This window comes from Geospiza fortis, unplaced genomic scaffold, assembly GCF_000277835.1.
Source record: "Geospiza fortis unplaced genomic scaffold, GeoFor_1.0 scaffold403, whole genome shotgun sequence".
NCBI classification, from domain to species: Eukaryota; Metazoa; Chordata; class Aves; order Passeriformes; family Thraupidae; genus Geospiza; species Geospiza fortis.
The window spans coordinates 3,247,862-3,271,418 of NW_005054336.1; the positions used below are offsets into that span (position 1 = coordinate 3,247,862).

Here is a 23,557-nt window from a genome sequence, read left to right on the forward strand (position 1 = left end):
AGCTCCAGCGGCTCTGGAAGCTCCGACCCAACCTCAGCCTCACCGTGTCTGTAACTGCGTTTGTAAGGATCAAAATGTAAGTGATTGAACTGATTTTGCTGCAGTTCTTTCTTCCTCTCCCCCAAGTTCCAAGCACAAGAAAGAAAATAAACATTTTACCTTTCATTAAGAATACTGGAACAAATTAATGTCAGTGTTCTCTAAACAATATGTGCTCATAGTTTTCTTATACAAAGCTAAAATTCCATTTCCAGATTTATTCAGTGCACAAAAATCCTGATATGTATCTATTTCCCACCAATTTCTGCGCCCTAAATCCTTCCTCTGCCTCATTTTATCCAAGCTGTGTTAAATACCATAGCTTTCATACTAATAGGCTTTATGTTCCTACTAAATTAATTCAGGGATGTGTAGAGCACATCAGTGAGATTCTGCTAGTCTGCAGAAGCTCAGAGCACACTTGGCAGAGCAAAGAGCACGTACCTGCCGGGGAATGCGTCCATGGTACCAGGCATGGCTGCGCAAGTCTTCACTGCTCAGCTGCAGCTCTTCCTCCAACTCCTTCTTCAGCTTTTCCGGGCTGTTGTCCATAACTTGCCTCTCCCTAGAAAACTGCAATAAAAGATTAAAAGCTTCAACTGTGCCAAGTTTAGTGATTAACATTTTACCTGGGTTATGACTTCCATCATATGACCTGCACTGGAATGCAGGTGCTGCTTTTCAGCAGGCTGGCTTGGCTTGGCTCTCCAGGCTGTGTTTGCAAAGCCCAGCATTGTGTGAGATAACGTGTGATTGTTCTACACCGCGCGGAACGGAGCACAGTGTTCTGCCTGTGCACCAAACTCATAGTGACACACCTACAAAGTCACTTCTCTTACTTCCTCTTTTCAATAAGAACTCTAACTAATTCCAAAAAAATGGAGCTGGACCCAAATGCCCTGCTCCACTATTCTTCCTCCTGTCTAAACTTCCATTTTAAATTCAGATTCTTTTCTAGCACCCCCCTTTGAACCCATCTAGTTAAGAACATTCCAAATGCATCAAGACAGGCTAAGCTGGACACATTTAGTTGTTCAATATTTCTGTTGCCAAAGAACCAATTTGCCAAAGTAAAATTTCAATCTTAAAAGGCTTACTCCTAATGGTCATTAAATCTGCACATCCAAGATGTTCCCTTCCTGAAGGACAAAAGCTCTTGTTGCCCCTTAGCACAAAAGGCATGAGTTTTGCTTGAAGGTATCTACATCACCACTATACAGCTACTATGCATTTTCTGGAAAATTTCTGTCTTCTCTTTTTGGAGCGCAGCTTTCATGCTGGCCCACTCTGGCTGGCTAATCCTTATGGATGCAGTGTTGCTAACAGTGAGGTGCAGGATCTTCTCTGGAGTAGCCACATTCTCTTTCATAAGCACTCAGAGGAGGGAAGTACTTTGAACTTCCTTTCATTCTCCAAGGGCTGGGACTCCAGCCCATCTTTGTTGTGCTGAAAATTTCAAAAGCCTGAGAACATGTTCAACACTGATCAAAGAATCAGAGTATACCCTCTCTTCAGAGAAAGACCATTAAAAAAAAAAAAGAGAGGGATAAAGAGAGAGAGAGAGGCCCTCCAGAAAAATGCAGCATTTTGCTCCCATGCATTATGGATTTTTTTCTTAGGTCTGGATATGAGCCAAAGCTCATGGGTTCCTTTAACTGACACACTGATTCAAATGAGGAACACATGCATTATTTAAAAAAGAGCTGGGAAGGCTTGCCCACGAATTCCTTCTTCACAGTGAATACTCACAGCACCTAACTGTGGGAGCAGGTGGCACACATTTAACACTTCTTTCAACGACCTTCTCTGCAATTTCAGGCAGACTGAATTACAACAGATTACCAGACAGCAGATTTTCAGTGGAATAATGCCAGAGGAGGCATCCTGCTGTCAAGATAATTTAAACATGCTGGGAGCCCAGAGAAATTCTGAGATAAATTGTCCTCTTCTCTCTACTTTTCTCAGAGAAAACTAAGGCTTCTCTAAGGCAAACACTAGTAGCTAACATAGAAAGGCAGAAGATAAAAACAAGCTGGTAAAGAATCACTTTTCACTTTAGCTTCCCTTCTGTGAACCAGAATAGGGTGTTATTTGTCCCTACACATCTGGTTCAAAACGGACAAGCACTTTCATCAAGGAGCAAATTCTTTGTGCTTTTGTACATTAAGGTTTTGCATCAACTTCTTCCAAGCTTCTGACTGTGCAGAAAGAAACCATGCCACTAGAGAAAGAAGACCATCACTGAAAGGGCTCATTCATAAACCCATGTACAACATGAAGAGGTGAAGTTACTGGATGTACAAGGAGCCACAGAAGAGGCTTGGTGAGGACTGACGTCCAAAAGCATATTCAAGTGTCAAAACATAGCCAGGGAAGGCCAAAAATGCCTCCTCCACTCCAAACCCTTGTGACCTATCAGACCAGCACAGGTGAAGGACCTCTGGCACACACCTATCACTTGTATTTCCCAACTCAAATGGCTGGGAGCCCATTTAAAGCTGACTGGCAATGATTCTAAAATTAACAGCCCTTTCACTACCACATCTTAGAGAATGATAGCAAGTACTGTAGCATCTACACAAGCTGTAGGTAGAGTGAAGAGCACACAAACTGAGCTGAGGCTTTTCAAAAGCACCTTTTCCCCTGACTGCACAAGGAAGTGGCTGGGGAAGTTTTAAAATACCCCCTCCAGGGTAAACAAAAACATCCAGCTGCAATGGTGTAACAAGATCTTAAAGTCAGAGCCGCGCATTTTGCTGATCTTCTGACAGGAGCTACTACTTTAATGTGAATTGTATTTAAGGTTTCAAAAGATGCTTTTGACTCAATAGAGATGTTAAAGAACCCAAAGTTACTACAGAAATTGTTACCATCTTTCCAAAAGCATCTCACTGTATCTCAGTGGTAGGCAGAGCTACTGAAAATAGAACAGACTATGGGATACAAAGGCAATAACTGAATTAGCTTTAGGAGAGTTATACTGTTAGCCAACAAAAAGACCTATAGGATGAAGAACCAAAGACCTACATAGGATGAAATGGACTAGTTTCATCCATGGTATTGACATGAACTATCTTGAAAACATCAGGATGATCCACTTAGAGATATACATTAATTACAAATACAACACAGAAACCTAACGTTTCTTCTGGTGGTTGAATGGATTTTTCACTACTCAAATGAAGTTAATGAAACATATATTGAACTTGAACTACATCTAACAACACATCAAGAAAAACATTTAAGGAATCCAAACGAACTGAATTGTTAACATTCATAATTATTGGTTCGTTAAAAACCCTCTCCACCATCACCTACCACATGGAATATACTCTGATTGCCAGAGAGGTCAGACATCTCCTGAGATGAAGAAAACATGATTAAATAATCTTTGTGAAACTCAGAACTTAGTGACAGAACTCCAGTGGCTAGCACAAATCCCAGCATACACAAGGGGAAAACTGCCTAGGTAAGCAAGTTCAGTAACAGCATGTCTTCCTGGACAGTTTTTTGTTCACTGAGAGTGATTTCTTACAGAACCTACTAAAGGACAATGGTGACTGATGAACTGCCTGTAGTCTCAGCAGCCAACACCTTCCTATGCTACACTCTACACCCAAGGCCTCTGCTCTGCAAGAATCTCTGCAGACACCGAACTCCACATCATGCAAGACTCAAAAATCACTCCAGGCACAGTCTGTGCAAGCATGTGAGCCTGGAAATAAAGAAGAGGGTAGGCTTACAGCAATTATTAGCTATGCCAGTGGGCTTTCTTTCAAAAGAAAAGGTGACTTATTCTGCACAGCATGATGCAGATGCTTCAGCCTCATTTCCCAACAGCACCCAAGAGTTAATGGGCAGCAATGGTAGGCTGTAAATTTGCACTAACTTCACAGTGACAAACTTCACTTAGTACTATCTCCTTGTTTTAATTGCTTGCCTAAGACACTTGGTTGGCTCCTATTCAATGACAGAAAGAAAGCTGAATTTATATCTATAACTAGGTAGGGAAGTGGATGGTAAAAAGAAATCTAAAAATAATCTAGGGGAAAACGAAAGACTTCCATGTATTTTGCAACAAAACATAGTTGAAGAACACAGGGAAGCTTCCAGTTTAAATACTTTGAGATCTTTAATAGTGAAAACCCTGTCAGATATCCCTGGAATAAAAAAGCAAATCAAGTCAGCAGCCACTGTTTTCAAATACAGATGCTTTTGCTGGCCTACAAAGAACACCCCGTGTGTGCTTTCCAGAACTGTTTGTTCACATTTTAGTTGCATTGTTTCCAGTCCTGGTGCTATTTTAAGATATTTCTGCCATGCTGAGCTTTTGTGACCAGACCTGTTTTGTGAACAGGTCCTTGAAATAAAAATACATAACTACCTAGTAATACAATATTATCACGCTCTGGCTAAAGCCCTCAAGCCTACTTACATACACTGTGGAAAACATAGAGAGCCAAGACGTTAGAAAAAGGGAAAAAATTTCAGTCAAAAGTTATAAACTAAGAAACTCCTTGGTAGTTTATTATATTTCACAAAGGATTTCTACTTCAGAGCCACTAATCTAATAGCAGACTGTGCTTATGGATGTAACAAGCTATCCTTAATGTTACATATTATTTCACTTTTTTTTCCCCAGGTAAATGTTAATCTAGCATACCAAAACCTAGAAAATATCAAAGTTTAAGGAAATAAAACATCAAACTATGAACTCATTTAGGGTAAATTTGAAGAGGACTTTATTTACTTACCACAATATGCTGTGCCTCTGAAATTTGTCAATGTATTTTAATGGGAATTTCTCACAATAATCTGCTGCTTATGCATCCAAGGGGTTACTTTCTTGTGAGTGTTTGGCACTCTTTGAAGGCAACTCACTATACCAAGCTTCTGTGTGAACCATCCCAGTGGGATCTTTCAGATTAGACTGTGCTGAATAATCTACTGTATGAGGTTGGTAGTAAACAAAGAGTAGTCCCACAATTATTTCTGTATTGATATTAATTGATATTAATTAATTCCTCTCTAAGGTGATGATGTATTTGGTTAATTAATTTATTTATAATTTACGTGTTTAAGGGTTTTTGCTTAGTTGTGGATTTTTTTTCTTTTTCTTCTTCTTCTTTTTTTTTTTTCCTAAACCAATTTGAATTATGAGGGAGAGGCTTTTAATTTTAGACATTGTTTGGAAGTGGTCCAAAATCTGTCATGCTAGAGCCCCTCATTCAGCTCAGATGAAGCCAAAATTCACATCATCTCTCTCTGTATCCCTCTGGCAAAGCATTATTTACGCAAAGCACAGCCAAGGTCTGTTACAGGTACAAGACTAGAGGGGGCCACATTCCCATCCAATCTCAATTACTTCCTGGTGCTTTACACAGCTCTGCCAGGTGACAGTTAAATGAGCCCAACAGGCAGCCTTGGAACCACCTGATTTCCTGTTGCCTTGAAAGTTTCAGGAAAAAAAGAAAAAGAAATGGTTATTAGGGATAAATGAGAACAGCTTTGTGAAAACTAAAGTGTGGTCTGACGAAGAAAGTCAAGTCCATGCCTTTCCCAAAATTGTAGTACTTGGTTTAAAGTTTTAATAAATGTACTGAATCCATCTAAACCAGACATATTTAAAATTTCTCATCAATCCCTCTTTTCTCCAACACTGGAGGCCTGCTATGTTTGCTTAAGTACACCTTAAATGCTGAACTGTGACTTTCTGACTGGATAAAATCACTAGGTCCTACAGAGCTTCCAAACAAATGAGGAGATGGGAGAAACTTTGTGATTAATGAACAACTTAAATTTTGTGAGATTTACATAGCTTTTAGCCAAGTGGATGATTTAACAGAAAGACCAATCAACAGAAAATATGAAGGGGACGCTGGGGCAAGAACAGGAAACACTAAGAGGGAAGACAAACATATGAAACAGGAAAGGAGAGGACACACATATACTGGATACCAAGAACATCTGGAAAAGTGAAAAAGAATGAAATTTCTCTAATTCCAAGCCACTAGAGAGCTGTCAGCTTGTTAATACAGAAAATTCATATTTTATTGTCGAAGTTCCAATTCTGGATCAATATATAATTCACTGGCTGCAGAGATCCTTTCAGTCTTTAATCCTGCGCCCTTGTGATCCTAACCAGACTGCCTATCTGCCACTACAAATACAAGCATTTAAAAATATACAATTACACGAATTTATAATGAGTACAATGTGTATAATTTCACTTATAACTCTACTAACTGGCCACCAAACACAACACACTTGCACTGAGCATTTACATGTAGAACCAAATGCTCCAATATTGCTCAAAAACATTCTTGTCAGTCTTATTTCCTCCTGTACAGAAAAGCAGCATCATTGGCCAAGGCCTCACAAAACAAAAACAGACAGTGATTTCTGAATAGCTTTTGTTTGAGACAGAACTAACTGGAAAAAGGGAATTTCTAAACACAGGAATCCATTTTCTGACTGGAAATTGAACCATAGCTGCTGGAACATTCTTCACAGAGGCAGCTTTCTGTAACCTTCCAGGGGGCACAAAGTTTACACAGGACTACAGCAAGTGCTGTGTTAAGTAAGACGAGGTACAGAATGGGTGATTTACTCAGAGAGATGAATTAATACAGGAGAATAGCAATTTTGAAGCCACCAGATTCCTGCATACTTCTTCAGGTAACTGGTGACAGCTTCTGAGTTACTGATGAAAAGATAAATTATCATGAAAACTTTCCCCAGGACTGCAATGGCTCTTTAAAAATCAAATAAACTCCATCATGTGCATGCTGTCACTCTGCTGCTATGAGCAACAGAAGTTGCCTGTGTTCACAGGAAGGCAGCTAATTTTTTCTGGTTTTGGCTGTTACAGAGTTAATTTCTCCTCAGTAGCTGGTACAGTGCAGTGTTTTGGATTCAGTATGAGAACAATGTTGATAACACACTGATGTTTTGATTGTTGCTAAGTCATGTTTATCCTAAGCTAAGGACTGACTTTGTGTCTCACACTGCGCCAGTGAGGAGGTGCACAAAAAGCTGGGAGGGAGCACAGGGGAGGGAGCACAGACATGACAGCTGACCTGGACTGGCCGAAGGGATATTGCACACCACAGAACATCATGCCCAGTATATAAAATGAGGAATTACCTGGAAGCAGGGCTGATAGGAGTCCAGGGACAGGGTCTGACATCAGTCAGCGGGTGGTGAACAACTGTATTGTGCATCATTTGGGTCTTTTTCTTCTTTCATTATTATTATTTACTAGTATTATGATGTTTTACTTCATTTCGATTAAAAAACTGTTCTTTTGTCAACCTAGAAGGTTTAGTTTTGATTCTCCTCTCCATTCTGCCAGGGTGGGGCAAGTGACTGGCTGCTTGGTGCACAGCTGCCAGCTGGGCTCAAACCATGACAACTAATAAGGAAGATACTTATTTAGAATGAGGGAACTAAAAAAAGCCCTTTTGTGCAAAGATCAGTTTAATGTTAAGTGAAGGTAATGGGAAAACTTCATTCTAGTGGATTCAACAACCATTTTCCAGTACACCACCACACTTATAACAAATCTTCACATTTCTATGTAACCACATTCAGAGCTAGGAGAGCTTCATTTCTGGAATGCAGACCCTGAGAAATCTTGAGTTTGGTGTTAGTCAAATCACAATTCCCCACTCAGTGACCCTTGAGATTTGCATTTCCAAATGTAAATTATAGACATACCTAAATAATAGGTAGCACCAAGAAATTAAATGCATAAATATCTACTGAAAAATATGCCCATTCCCATCAAACAGAAGTCACTAACAGAGCACCAGTGGACCCTGTGCTATCTACATATTTATGCTAGAAGATAATCAAACTTCTACTGCAGTGAAATTATAAAATTACCATGGGAAATTGAAAAGAATTTTATAATGTAAGATTCATCAAAACTCAAACTCAGCAACAAGACAATGGGAAATCAAAGCTTGGGGAGCTATACAAAATTTCACATAATTTTGAGCAGTCTTTTCACATCTGCCCCTCTCCAACAATAACAAATCTAACACTGAAAGGCAGACTGATAATGCTGAGTGGCGATTCCATGTAACTCACGTGTTATCAAACCCAACTGCCTCCACACACATGCTGAAACTGGATATATGAAGCCTGAGGATGCCAGTGAACAGATTTAGATCACTGCACACTGAAAAAATATTAATTAAGATCTACTATCTATAAAAAACGTTTGCAATTCACCCAAGATAAAACATGGCACTAGAGTAAGGAGCTGCTTATAAAAGGCTTCTTACTCATGTCACATTCACAGCCTTAGTGCATTACTCACTGATGTGCTACATCAGCCTGCTGCAAGTTCTAGCACTTGGCAGTTCTGAGAACTGGAGTGGCTTTCCCCTTTTGTGCAGCTTCAGCTGAGGGTGAATCATAGCAGGGAATTAAGAATGAAAAGACTTGAATTTCAAGGCCCTTCCCCCTCTGATCATGACAACCATACTGACTAGTACTAAAAAAACCCTGTCTTGTGGCAAAGTTGATTTCATTTAGACCTCCACATTTTTAAGTCACCAGTTATCACTGATTTAGTCCTAATTTATTTCTCCTCTTCCAAAAAATCCAAATTTAAAGAAAAATATTTTGGTATGAAAGTGGCACAAGTCACAATTTAGTATTTTCTCTTCACTTCTTTTTTAAACACAAACAGGAGCCCCCTTGCCTTGAAGTTTCTCTATTTTCCCTCAATGTAGAAGCTATAAAAAACCAAATGGGATCATTAAAGGTACTGGCACGTCATGACTCAATAATGAGTTGATCCAAGTTCAGATGTTCTGTACTGATCATTATCTTTTCTATTAATGCATGGGAAAATAAACCAAATATCTGCTGTTGAGACCTCAGTTTCACACACTGAGTGCTCAAGTGCTGTACTGCTTCCTGTGCTTTGGTGGGACACAACAAGGCATCTCTGAGATTGGCCACATACTGCTTTCAATTAAATTGGGTAACACAATAAATTTAGCACAATGCAGAAAATTGTCTGAATCTCTCAGGGGTAGTTGACAACTTCAGCATGTTTATTTATGGATCAATTTGGTATTTCATGACACTTGTAATTACTATTAAAACCAAGTATTAACTTCATCTAATTACACAAACTGATTTTGCTTGATTTCTTAAAAGATTAAAAGAAAATAATAAAAAATTTAAAAACTGATGACTTTATTTTCTACTATTTTATTGTTCACATCATCCTAGGCTCTTTAGCATTTCACAGAATCCATACCACTGGGCCCCAAGTTTTAGACCTTACTTGATTTGACCACCGGCTGTTTCTATACCTACAGCCACTTTCTCTTCAGCAAATGCACCCCAGTTCCCTACCATCCAAACTTCTTCAAATAGCAGTTCATCGAATTTAACTATTGCTAAATCTGCATACTGGAACACATGCATTCAAATCTATTTTAAATGCTGCAAATCTCTTTAAATAGAACATTATTTTTGAAAGATCCCAACTGTAATTTGTTTCTACATAAAAGGTTTTATTTTTCACCCTCCATACAGCAAACACTATTAATATTTCAGTTTCTCTAGAGACTATATGGATTAGACTAAATGGAAAGTTGCCATGACAACAGCACCGTTATTTTAGGTATTAGAAGTTCATGCCAAGTTAAATAAAGGGCATCTGCATGGTCAAGAACAAGTTTTCTAACTGCTGTGACAGCCAACAATAAACCCTAACGTCATTTTAGAAGTTCTAGAACTGGAGAATTAAGCCTTAAAACAAGAATGAAAATCAATTACAGCACAATAGAGCATCTTTAGCATTCTATTGTGATGATAATTGCTGACATCTGTCTCAGTGAGAAGAAGTCAATCTGACCAGAATAATTTTTTCAGAATGCCCAAAAGACTGAGCCCCACACCCCACTTTCAGAAATGGACAGTTATAAGGCCAAATCACTGAAGGTAAGAGAAGGGGACAGCTGTTCCCAACTTTTGAGTGCTTCCATCAAAGTCTGAAAGCCATGGCCAGAAGACAGCAACCTTCATATCCTTCCTCACTGCAAGTGCTCCATGGTGTTAAAGAATAATTCACATGTTAATCTTAAATTAAAAGATTTAAAAGTGTAACAGGTCATCAAAAGTAGTCAGATGCCCCACATGACAACAATTCCCAAGTCCCTTAGACACTTCTGTTATTGTGACTCAAAATTATTATAAAGGCTTTTCTGTACTTACAGCGCATATGGAGCATTTTTGCATAAAGTAAATTATATCCCTGCCCATGGCAGGAGGATTGGACTAGATGACCTTCAAAGACTCATTCCAACCCAAACCTTCCTAGGAGTTTATGACTTTGTGTATCTTGCAATTAAAAAATATAAGGACAAATCTAAAATTGTCTGAAGCATTTAAGAAACACCTGCAATCCTGAACACAATTGCCTGTGTTTTCCTTATATAGGTGAAAAAAGTTAGGGAACCAAATGGTCTGATCACTTAAACTCTGAAAACTTGAAAATTTGCTAAAATCCTCCCCAGCAAGTTCCTTATAGGGCATTTTTAATTAGTCCCTAAACATAAAGACAGCCAGCTTCAGACTCACAAAACTGCAAGTTGTTCAAGCTTCTCTCTGAGACAACAGTGAATTGTAAAGGTGTTCCTTAAAAGAGAAACACTCTGTACCCAACCGTGGTATAAAAAAACCACTTGTAAACAAAAACGGAAAGGTTACTGACTAGCACACTGCAGTTGGAAAAGAGCACCTACCTTGACTCTGATAATAGACTTACGATGATAAAAGCAGCAAAGTGCTGCAATCAGCATTTGAAAAACATTATAATCCTTTGGCATTTTCAGTTCTGCTGCCTGTGGTTCCTCCAGACTGAAGATAAACAGTCACTACTAGCAGTGCTCTGAGGTTCAGCTCTTCAGTGTCACCACTGCCTACCGGTGCTGCTACACCCCCTACTCAGGTATCAGTCTGGGACACTTCCCACAGCTGAAGCTGATCCCATCAATTCAGGGACTGCTGGCTTCCAGCATGCCATACAGAGAGTGCCAGAATCCTCATGTGATCTGTTCCACTCACCAGTGAAATCCTACTCCTCTAGCTTGGCAACCCCCTGCCTCAGAGATGCGTTTAAGGCATCAGACAAGCCAAACTTCCCTTCTTGATGAGTTACAGTACCTGACTGTCTCCCAGTGCTGAGAAAGGCTTAATCAGTTGCTCCAGCTCAATCATGCAACATTTCTGCCTGCATCATCATTTATACACATATAAAAGAAAAAAAAAAAAAAGAGGAAAAGCAGTTGATTACTGTTTGACAACTGTAAGAACTGAGCCTCGGTAACCAGGGAAAATGGTAAATCTGTTTATTTTTAATTAGGAAGCTTCTGGCATAGAGTCCTTGAAAAACGTTGCAAGAAACCAACCCTGTAAACATTGTCAGTATCACTGTCAGGTAACCAAGGTACCTTCAGTATTTAAAACTCTCAGTGGACAGCTTTATTTTGGTGATAGTCCCATGGCATTATGCAAACTGCTTGAGAAAGAAAGAACTGAATTCACAAACATGTCTGACGTGGCAAAGTAGAAGTAAGCACTACAACAAAATAAAAAGCAGCAGTTTTATTTATGCCTGTGATTCCATTCTCCTGGACAGCACAGTCCATAGCCTACTGACCAGTCAGCAAACTACTCATCAGCAAAGAATCTGCCTGACATACCTCAAGGCTCTCTCAAGCACCAGGGCAAAAAAGAGGCAAACAACTCGGGTAATTACAACTGTAAGAGACGAGACATGACCTCCATAGCAGCCTAGTTAACAGATCTGGTGAAAGGAAACCAATGGACTGGATTGAGGAGTACAAGACAGCCTGTAACACTTAAGAACTAGAAACTTTGAAGAGATAAACCAATTATTACTGGGGTGGTACCAAAAATTATGGAAGTCACAGATATTCTAGATCTTGGATTAGGAATAAATTAATCCCAAGGAGTGGTTAAAATGAATAGTTACTTGTATTTTTCATCAGCAACAAGTATATGACATAATTAGGAGGACACATATTAAATACTTATTGATAGCCTCAGGTATTACTTGCAAGGTAGCTCTCACCTAATAACAGAGTACTTCCTTCCCACACTGACTGAACAATGGGAAGTGCCCTCAGTGCCTGCATCCAGCAACAGGAACTGGTGCACAAACCAAGCAGCAGCACTGAGAAAAGACATAAAACGTGCACTGCCTTTCAAGGAAAATATGATGGAATGCCTATCTAAAAAGAAGAGGAAACCTCAGTGTTGATAACAAGGAAATGGAAGTGTGATGTGTAAAGTTCTCTCACCTATCTGATCATGGAAGGTTTGCAGGTACCTACCACCAGGTGCAGCACCATGCCCAGAATGCTCAGAAAGGCAGCCAGACTACTTGGCCACGTGTAGGAGATGTTATGCCAGAGACTCTTCTGAGAAAAGGAAAACAAGGTAGGAGTAAAAGAACAGAACATTAAATGGACTGCAAAGTAATAAAGCTGGCAAGAAAAAAGAGTGGCCAGAAAAGAAGCTGAAAATACTGACTTTGAAGATGAAATCCTGCTAAAGAGTACTTTATGACCAACTCAAACAATGAATGAGTAGATAATATAACAGGAATGTGAAAGTACCGTCCTTTTCTTTTCGCACTGTGCTGCAGCGTATTTTAATTTACTTTGAGTTATTTTTCCACTTCGAGGAACTCCACAGGATTGCTTTAGTAAGCAGCCAGAGAAAAAAGATTAAAAGATACCCTGCAAAACTTCAAACAAAAAAGCCTCAACTGTGATGCCTGTTTCTTGACTGAAATCTTCTGGTACTGTGGCAGGACATCTCATAAAGGACTGTATTTTTAAAAATATTAATCAAGTGTTCTCATAGTAACACCCTAATCCAATTTTAAAACTGGAAGGGCAGGAGGGAGGGATGATAAAAAGGTAAATTAAATTGAAGACTGCATGAGTCAAGGTGTTTTTGCTTCACAATGCTGGCAAGACAGTATTAATATCACACACTAAGGTTTCACTTGCAAGACCAAGAACAGAAATTATCAAGACAAGCAATGCGAACAGTAGGCGACAAGAAGGGCTATGAGGATGACTTAGCTATTATGGCAGCAGAAACAGCTGACTTAGCAGTGCAAATAAGGTGGATCACTTCTGCTCTGAAAAGAATTAGAAGTTCCAAAAACAAATCCTCTATGGGGTTGGGAAAAAAAAGGACAGCAATACTATGTCCTATCAGTGTGTAAACCGTACACTGAAATTTGAACAAAGGTTCTCATCCATCATCAAGAATAAAAGCCCCCAATTTTTCAAAAAAAGGAGGATTGGAACTGCCAGTTCCTTATTTCCTGTCTGCAATGAAATAAAGAATCAAAAATTATGTATGTTGAGAGAATGCCAGAAATAATGAAAAGCAAATACTGTACAATTCCATACAGCAGCTGCTGATGCTTTTTATCAACAGTGTAACTGATAGGAAAAAGAATACTTTATTTAAACAGTAAATTTTAAATGGTTTAAAAATTAAACTAAAGGGATTTTTCTATTTATTAAGGTTAGTATGACTTCTGCCTAGATAGCTCAATGAATGGATGACAACCTTTGCAAGACACTGTGATACAGAAGTACGAAAATTAATATTACAGGAAGGAATCTCAAAGAGTATGTGAGAAATCTCTGAGTGACAGTATGGTATGTCCTGCACTGATGGCTATCATGACTGAGGATAGTCTTCAGGCTGCTCCAATCATGCTTCATACATAGCTAAGGATTTACATTTTAAAATATTGACTCAGAGAAACAAAGAATGGCTTAGTCATATATTCACTCCCCTGGCCTTCAATTTTTTGCTGGTACTTTGGGTTCTTGGACTCTGCACATGAGAAACAAACCTGTTTATTGTACCTTAGAAACATCAAATACAATCCTTTTGCTAAGTCATCTATTGATGGTCAGAGGTCAACAATCAGCTTTATTTCTTAGTTTTCAAAGATTCTTTCTAGACTCTTAAATTATCTAATAATCCCTTCATCGTTTCTGTGGATGGTTGGTTAGATTATGTTTCATAACTTTGAGAACCAAGCTTAAAAAGAAAGGATTTTTAAGTTCAGAAAATCCATGGCCAGTTCAAGGACACTTGAACATGTATTCTGTGTTGAGCTCCTAATAGCCCATTAGGAAGAGAAATTAAGGAGTCTCTGCTAACCCCATCTGTTATTACAAAGCCTCTGAAGTTATTTAGGATAGTTTCATGGTCTAGTTTAAATTACCCAGTGTTCCCTTGACACACCTAAACTGTGTCCAGCTTGCTCACAGCACATTGCATATGCAGGAGTTTGAGGTGCTCACCCAGGATAGTGTGAACCTGCTCAGGGGGAACCTTCTTAAGCTGCTTTAATCCTACTGGTCAAACAAGAAAAAAAACCAAAGTGGCTTCAAGATTTTAAGTGGTTCAAGTAAAGTAACCACACTCCTTGAGAATATAAATGCTAGAAAACTCACAAGCAGTCTAAAGTTACCAAAACAATCTCCAGAGCTACAAGAGGTTATTTTGAACCAAATATCAGTCATGGTCATGAGAGTGCTTAGAATTCACACACAGAATGATCATGATTTGTGATTTCATATTAGAGAAAGAGAAATCATTTCAGACTAAATTAGATGAGGGAATTGTTGGCTAGCCACTTTGCTTTGCAATGCTCTATTCATTTAAGCATTCAAATCAGCCTAACAATATTCAGTGAAACACATGTAATGCTTTACATTTCACTGCACTAAATGGAAGTAAACAATGCAGGCAGGAAGCCAGCTGTAAATGAAAGAAGCACTGTACAAGGGTCAAGAGCACAAATCTGATTAGATCCAGCCCTGAGCACTGCTGCTGAATGAGTGACGTCCCACGGACACGTCCCCATTACACAGGGCATGACCTATGGTCAGAGTGCCTATGGCTACAAAATGGCAGCTCTGGGCTTGTAGGAAAGTACAACAGGAGTACACAATTTGTACAGAAATTTGAAAGGAAAAAAACAAAGAAAATAAAGTAACTTAAATCCCCAGTTGAAACATTTTTCATTTAATACGTAAGAGTTTTTGCCATAATTAGTTGTTCTTTTTAATGCAAGAAAAAGTCAGGAAACAGGACAACTGATAAATAATTTGTCCATGCAAGCATCTTCACAATGCCCACTCCCAGTTGGTTTTAGCAGTAAGTCCTGCAGATATGGCATGTTGCCTCTAACAAAGCTCTGGGGGCAGATGCCTCCATATACAGGTAGTGCCCAACTTTACAGCTGAACACTTATTAAAGTGTAGAATAAGTGGAAGAAAGGGGATGACAACACTGTCAGAAGGCTTTTTATCTGTTCCTAACTCAAAGGTCTACAGGCACATAAAGTCCCATCTACCAGCTCATGTCCTACCATTCCTGTCTCAATTCTTAACCAAACTGACTCTTCCATGTTCTCTGAGATAACCTCACTTCCTGCATGCTGCTGTTGGTGCAGCTTCTGGTCATAAACCAACAGATAGAGCTGCAGCTGTAATTACCCCTGTTTGCATTGCGAGGTGTGGTGTGGGAGAGGTCAGCTTAATTTCTTCCTCCTTTCTATTGCAGTTCCGTGAGGCAGTCTCAGAAATAAGCTGCAGTTGTACAGGAATAGTGAGAAAACAGAATTTGCATCTATTTAGTTTACACTGCTGCTTGAATAAATCTCTTTGAAAATCTGCCTTGTATAAAAACTCAGGTCTGCAGGTACAAGAAATAAATGCCCAACCTGCTTATGAGCTTCCTACTAGGTCTTAATTTGCACTTTAAGACATCCAAATGCCTTTGAGATTCATATGTTTTAGTAATAAAAGATCAAATTTTTTTCAAAGTAATCTGGCAGTAAGTCTGTCTTTCCTGCTAGACACTTCCCTATGAATCCACCAGCAGGTTTAATTGAGCCTACCAAAAACTAGCATAAGTATTCTTGAGCTCCACCTACTGTCTGCCAACCCACGTACAAACATGAAATAATTTTGTAACATCCCACCTATTATTCCTTCAATTTGTTCCTTGGACTGGGAAAAAAAATTATGAAAAGGCATGAATTTCCTTTTCTTTCAGAATTAGTTCACAGTTTAATATGGGTAATACCTTCTTCTCTTTCCTGCTGACTTAGCTGCCATTAGTCTAACTAGCTTTGCTGGCCAGCATACCAGAGCTGTCTTGCATATAAAAATAAGGCATTAAGACAATTGTTAACTTCAGACTTCTGTATTTGAAAGTCTCCCCAGTCCTGTCAGAGTAAAGTGCTTGTTTGTGTGAGATTTAAACCAATTCTAAGTATAATGGAAAGATGAAAAAAATGTGTTACTTCTCCAGGGTAAGCAGACACCTTTAAAATATCAGCTAATTATCTAAAACTCCTGAATAGCCTAAAATAGCCCTTTTATACAGAGGATGTATATTTTGGATGTGCAGCACTCAGAAAGAAAACTTACAAGTCACTTGGGCTCTGTCAGAGCTTGGCTTTTCAAAAATCTTTCAGTGTTTTACTAACAAAAGGATTTGAGGACATGGAGGCAAATGACCTCTAGGTATTCTAGACAAGCAACATAACATTATGCTCCATTATTTGTGCAGATGTTTATTTTCTACAAATATCCGACATACAAAAATGTCAGGCCAGCCTGGTCCTTTGCCAGCACACAGCAGTAGATGACATCCCAACTGAAACCCCACAATGCTCCTCCTGCTGCCCTCTCTGCAGGCTAAACTGTATCTCAGTGCATCTCCAAAAACAGGCAAGACAGACACACACAATGGACCAGTCTTATTCTAATTATTATCTGTAAACACAGCTCTGAGAGATGAGGAGCTTTACCTCTCTAGGCTTTATCACTAAGAGACCCAAAAGGCTTAATGAAAAAAATTCATCATCGTCATCATCTGCTCTCCACACATTATATTCTCACTCCCCCTTGTGGCTCATGAGCTTACAGACACTGAAAAATCAACAGTAAGGTGTTGCATGGAGTTAAATATAAACAGCTGAGAGCTTTTGCTATTAGTCCATCTTCAAAAAGATGAAAGCTATAAACCAGCCCACTTTTATCCCCTATTTCTTTGGAAAATAAATGCACATCACCACGTACCCACATTTGCTTTCACTGACATGGACATTTTGAGTTGGGAATATTATCAAAAGGCCAGGGGGGATGGGGCCCTGAGAAATCTGGTCTAGTGAGAGGTGCCCCTGCACAAGGCAGGGGATTGTAACTAGATTTCTTCTGAGGTCCCTGCTAACCCAAACCATTCTGTGATAACAGCATTTGAGAGCCACTGGGATTAATATTGTGGAGAAAACAGGTAATTAGTTTAAAAACAAGTTTCCCAAGATCACTAGAGATAAAATAAGACCCATTTTTTGTACCCCAGGACTTCTATCCCATGTTTCAGATTCAGAACTTTCCCGCTTATGTTTCTCATCTGTAAGTAAGACCTGATAGTAGTCACTGATCCTCTAACAAAGGCATTGACAAGTTCAACTAAGTAGCTACTCCCACCAGTGTTACTATTGGTGCCAAGGAAATTAGAGCAAAGTAATTTTATAGTTTTCAGCTCAAATATCAGTGCATGTAGTGGTTTTTGAGGACTCTAGACCAGACATCACTTGAGAGTTAATGAGTAATAACAGAAGTAGAATACAGACATGAACTGGGTCAAATCCATGGTAAGATAACATGTAAGATTAACCATTAACATACACAGAGAGGATGCTCGCTGCTCTAAGAATTATCAACATTTTATATTTACTAAAGCACCCTCAGCATTACAGAAGATGCTTCCATAAGCAAAATACCTTAAACTCCATTTCAGCATCAGAAGAGGGGAATGTACTGCTAAAAGATTTCATAATGAAGGCCAGAATAATTAGAAAGCCACCATCCACTTGACTCAATTAATATAAGGATTATCATTCAGAAAGAAAATATTCCTTCTCACAGTACACTAACTTCCCTCACCCCTCATCCACAAAACCCCAACACCTCAACCAACCAAGAGAACCCACAAACCCCACCAACCACAGAAAACCCCAGCTCTTAGAGCTAGCCAGGCCGTTCAGGAATTGGGGGCTGGGAAAGAGCAAATAGCTCCTAACAGGAACAGGCTAACTTGGGGTTTCATGCTCTAGGGAAACATGAACTAGGACAGTAGACTGAAAGTACACTGTCTTGCAGAGCTACAGAATCATACTTCCTGCATAATTTACTGCAAGCACAGCTTACATTTTATTCATCACTTTGCAGCCAACACATTACAGAACTGCTGACTCAGTCTTATTTTCAGAGACCAGCCTGTTGGTCAAACAAAATTCAACATGAGAAAATACTGAAACTTGGGCGTTATATTACACCACCAATTAATGAATAACTGCATTATATCAAATAAGATACGTTTTCTTTAACTCCAAATGAACAGGGCAAGATTTCCTGTTCATTTGGAGTTAAATTTTTTTTTTCCTGGGCTGATTAAATTGTTTTAGGAACAATTATCATACATACTTAAAGAAATAGCTGCCCTCAGAACATCTATTCTGACAATCTCAGGGACACTCTGACAAAAAAAAAAGATTGTCAACTTCCCTCTAGGACCTACTTCTATTACATAATGACAGGGAGGAGGGGAAAAATCTACACAACCCCACACCCCCCCTCCGATTCTGTGCCTCTTGAGAAAAAGCAACCAATTTCCAACAGTCAGGTTCCTATGAGAGTTACCAAGAAATTATTACAAAATGTGATTTGAATAACCATGACTCGATTAAAAATATCCTGTCAAGTGTTTCTTTTCCAGCAGAGGGCAGTGCACAACCAGCGACCACCCTTCAAAAACCAAACTGAAGGTTTCATTGAGACCAAAAATTACATGCATTTAACATTGGGTTGGCTTGAAGACAATATTTTATTTCTTAATCACGCAGCTTACATACAAGAAGCAACTGCTATGGAGTGTTGGTGAAGCTTCTGTTCCTGCTATGCAGAGAAACATAAAAAAAGAGGAAATGTGTCTGTCTGAAGCCTTACTGACATCACTGATGATCTCTGAGTCAGATGACAAATCCATAGTGACAGAGATGTGTAAAGTCCAAGTTGGCCACATGGGCATACTGCTTCTCTCTCAAAAAGCCACATTCCATCCGATAGCTACACCTGCTGGGATACTGTTGTCCTTGCTGAAGTCGCAAAATGTGTGGAAAAGAAGTCCTCAAACCACCCTAGAGACTCAAAAACAACCTCCTGATCATGTGGTGCCTTCGTGCAGGCATTCCTCCAGCTCTGTTACTTAAGGCTGTCAGCCAAGGCAGAAACCCAACAAACGCTCTGCTCACAAGCCCCAGCTCGTATCTCAGCAGGCAAGTCTCTGCAGGATGTGACACACAGCAGAGAGCAATGAACTGCACTTGGCAAGGGTTCCACTGAGGTGGGGATTTCTCTGATATATTTCCATGTCTAAAAAAAGGCTGCTTGCAAGGAAATTTCACTGTCATCAGGAAAAATTATTTCCCAAACTGTGGCTACTTGTCATGCTGACACACATTTTTTCCTAAACTTCCCTAAACTTACATACACACATATAAACTTTTCTTTTGACCACCCTCTTACCATAGTATCTTCAGCAGTAGAATTGTGAGTCAAACACCCATGCCTATATTGGATTGGCATCCACAATATTATGAATTTGTGCAGTTAACAATACAAACTGCATCAATATATCTCATAACTTGATCTAAGTCCCTTGAAGCTGAATTAAATCCACAAAATACTGTCCTATTTTGCAAAGCTAGAGATAATGATAACACACTGGAATGTCATCAGAATTTTATTTTCAGTTGCACTAACCAAATCCGTGATGAATGACAGTAATTTCTATCACAGTTTGCTTTCTAACAAAATCAAGGAAGAGTAAAAATAGGGAAAAAAATTAATACTGTGGGGCTGAGACAAATAGGAATCCTTCAACGGAATTCCACAAGAAACTCTTTTTCTGCAGCTGGAACTTCCTTAAAGTAGCAACAGTTTTTTCCAGTCTGAATCTAAATATAAACTTCCCTCATGACCATGCTGAGCAGACATAAATTTTGCACATTTTCCACTAATGGAATAAAATATAACTCCAGTACTTCAGGCCATAATAATATTTATCAACTCACTGCTGATATGTATTTCTGTAATTATCAAGCACTATTTCCAGAGGAAATGCTTGAAAGGTTTCCCTGATAGGATGAGAGAAATCTCTCTTTTTTTTTCTTTTCACCCTGATACAGCTTCAATGATTACAGCACAGATTTCTATAAAAAGATCCTGAAGTATTTCTAGTGAATAGGAATGGGACAGAAAGCTATCTTTGGTTCACATGAATTTCATCAAAATGACTCACAAAAAGCTCTCTGACACACTCTAATCTGCCAGCACTTGATTCTTTCTCCCTTACTGCAGGAATCTGTTCTGTGGATGTGTAGACTCAGGGTGTGGGAAGAACCTGCAGAGGTTACCAATGGATCTATTATTTGGTTCATAAAACTTGTAAAAATCTCACAGAATGTACAACGTGCTATTGTGTCCCTGAATCTCTTTCATGAATTGGGTAGCAGCCTTAATCAAAGCAGTCTGGCCTGTTTTCACTTCTACCATAAAAGGGTTTTTTTGAAAGAGCCATTTAACTGTGACCATGGTTTCAGCAGCACTGTGAATACAAAGGAAGAGTTGAAGCCATATGGACACTTCAGTATACTCAGACTCCAGCAAATCAGTACATTTTTCATCCTCCCTTACAACCTGCTTTTGCATAATTAGCTCTCTTTATATACTGAATGAACTAATACATCAATATTCAAGACGTAGTAAACTGCACCTTGTGAGCAATGTAATTTAAAGAATTAGAAACCACAGTTCATCTATAGAGAACATTCTCTTAAAAAAATATGATCAGTATTTTCTGTCTTGCATCTTGAACAGAATAAAACAGCAGGAAAAAACAACTTATTTTGCCTTTCCTCTGTTCAGAGTATTTCTGAATACAAGGATTTATTTCTTCTACTTTCAGTCACCTGATTTCAGCAAGGAAAGGTCTGTTAAAAAGCAAAGTGCTACACTCAGCTCTGAAGTTTACCATCAGTCTATCTGCTTGTAGTCACTATGGCCACAACAGACATGATGATGTTCTCACTGTGAACCAGCACACAACTAAAACCAGCACACTGGTCTGAGCCCAGGTCTTTCTGTAAAACCGCTTTTTAAATCTAGCTAGTTTAAAACTAGCTGTTTGTCTTGAAGAAGAGTAGGTATGACTGTGCAGCCCGATAAAGTGGGTGTGTGTGAAATCCCAAGTGAGGCTGGCCAGGACACCTGAGAACAATCAGTGCCCTCAGGGCTCTGACACGGTACAATTTGCTTGGGACTGTAACTCTTGGGTAGAAGTGCCAGCAGCCAAACTACCCTAACACAAATTTATGCCACGAATTGCTTTCATGATAATGTAAGTCTTTCAAGGCAAATTAATCCAAAATCTCTCTTCTCTTTCCAGCCTGAATAGCAACATGACAGAAACAAGAATCAGTATCAAGACGTCACAATTACCACGTACAATTAGTTCCAGTGTGAGTTTTTTTGTATGAGCGATACATCACACATGCTTCATACTCAAGTTTATATGTGTTTTCATTCAGTAAATCAACACTTCTCTGTTGAGAGACAACACTAACTATATTTTCTTATGCATTAGAAAATACAAATTTTCTGTTTTCTCCCTCTTCTCTTACTATCTCTTTTTCATTTTAAGGTATTTTTTTACCACTTAAGCAACATCTGTCAAAGCCTACCTGCTAGCTCAAACTACGTAAGTACGGATTACACACCAAAGAGACTTGTGCAAATAGTAATGGTGGTATAAACATTGCTGCAGAAATCTGTTTTTTTTGCTTGAGAAGGTTAGGGCTCAGCAGTTTAAGTCTATACCTGCCACCATAATGTATTTGAGGATCTGGAAAATTTATAACCATTACCATACCGTAACTTACAGAAAACAGTGAACACATACTTGCTAAAACCAAAGCCAGCAAAGGGAATCCAAAATCCTGTTGGTATGAATTCACCCACAATTTTTACAGTTAAGGTTAACTGATAAAAAGAAGTTAGAGGTAACTGATGAAAGCCCTCCTTTATTTAAGAATGACTGATTTCTGTGTAAGAACACATTTTAAGAAGCAGTTTTATTAGCAACCCAGATTTTTACAGACAAAAAATGTTTTGGGGAGTTATAAGAAAGCAATATCTGCATATTTTTCAAAGTTGTAGTTTGAGATTTCTTGTCTAGAATTCCTGTTGTAAAAACACTCAACTAGGATCCAAACTCAAAGTTCACTAAAGGTAGGGATATAGCCAGGAAAAACTGAAAAAGGAAGGGGAAGAGAAGGCATTGGTAACCCTTGTGTTCTCCCTTATAAGTCTCTTTTCCCCAGGCTTTCCTCCTCAACATCAAAGTTTTAATAACTAAGCTTAGCATCACTGCTATTGACAAGAGTCCAAGACAAGCCTTTACCAGGAAAGTTGAAAAGCCCAGAAACCACATTTATAATACAGAACTTGCTGAAACAAGACAAGACACATATTGATGAACTGGCACATGATACCTCTGCCTTCCACTCAGTCACATTATTAAAACTGTAACAGCATACTCAGTACAGCACAGTGCGAGACAGCAAATTAAATACAGCAATTAACACGTCCACCACTTCATTGCCTCTGGCATCCCCTCTTCCACAGTGCTCTTGAGAAGGCTTTTGACCTTCTCTTCCCTACCATATCCCAACTTCAGGCTGGGATTGACGTCAGGGACCTCCCAACACTGAACTACCTGTTCAGAGCAGAAATCCAGCAGCTGTTCTGAGAGTCTCCTGTGGCAGTCACTTCTTGGACCAGAAGCGAATTTTTACCTGTAATTTTAGTAACTATAGAGCTAAAACTGTAAAATGTAAAATTGACATTTTTATGATATATTCAGATGTGTTTCTTTACTTCCCCAGAAATCTGTAAGCAAAAAATACAACTTCTTTTAATCTGCTAACCAAAGCAAGAATTTAGTCAGTCACATGTAACTGTAAAGAAGCTCCATATAAAAATGCAACCTACGCCCAAAGTACAATGCCCACAAGTATTTCAGTGAAGTTGTAAGAAAACAGTCTGACATTCATATTTAGCTTTTCTGTACCAAAAGACAGACAAGCTGCACTATTTACCTACAAATAACTGGAAATGCTCTATCAGTGCTGGGTATAGACCAAATAAAATATTTTGGGGATAAGAAACAGTACCTTACCTTGACATATTCCAACGTAGGATCCAGAATATTCTGATCTCTGTAAGGAAATGGTGCCAGGAGAGGAGGACAGACAGAAAAACAAACAAAAAAATGGTAAGTCCAAATA

General features: G+C 39.0%; 1 protein-coding gene across 3 annotated transcripts in view; it reads right to left on the bottom strand.

The window, feature by feature from the left end:
- Positions 1 to 23,557, bottom strand: part of BCAR3 (BCAR3 adaptor protein, NSP family member) — a 63,292-nt gene that overhangs the window by 10,793 nt on the left and 28,942 nt on the right. For all 3 annotated transcript variants that reach the window (XM_005422079.3, XM_031057893.1, XM_031057892.1), the window contains 2 exons: positions 23,449 to 23,488; positions 484 to 612 (listed from right to left, as the gene is read on the bottom strand). In XM_005422079.3, the coding sequence (XP_005422136.1) occupies positions 484 to 612; positions 23,449 to 23,488 (169 nt within the window). The remainder of the gene's footprint in view (positions 1 to 483; positions 613 to 23,448; positions 23,489 to 23,557) is intronic.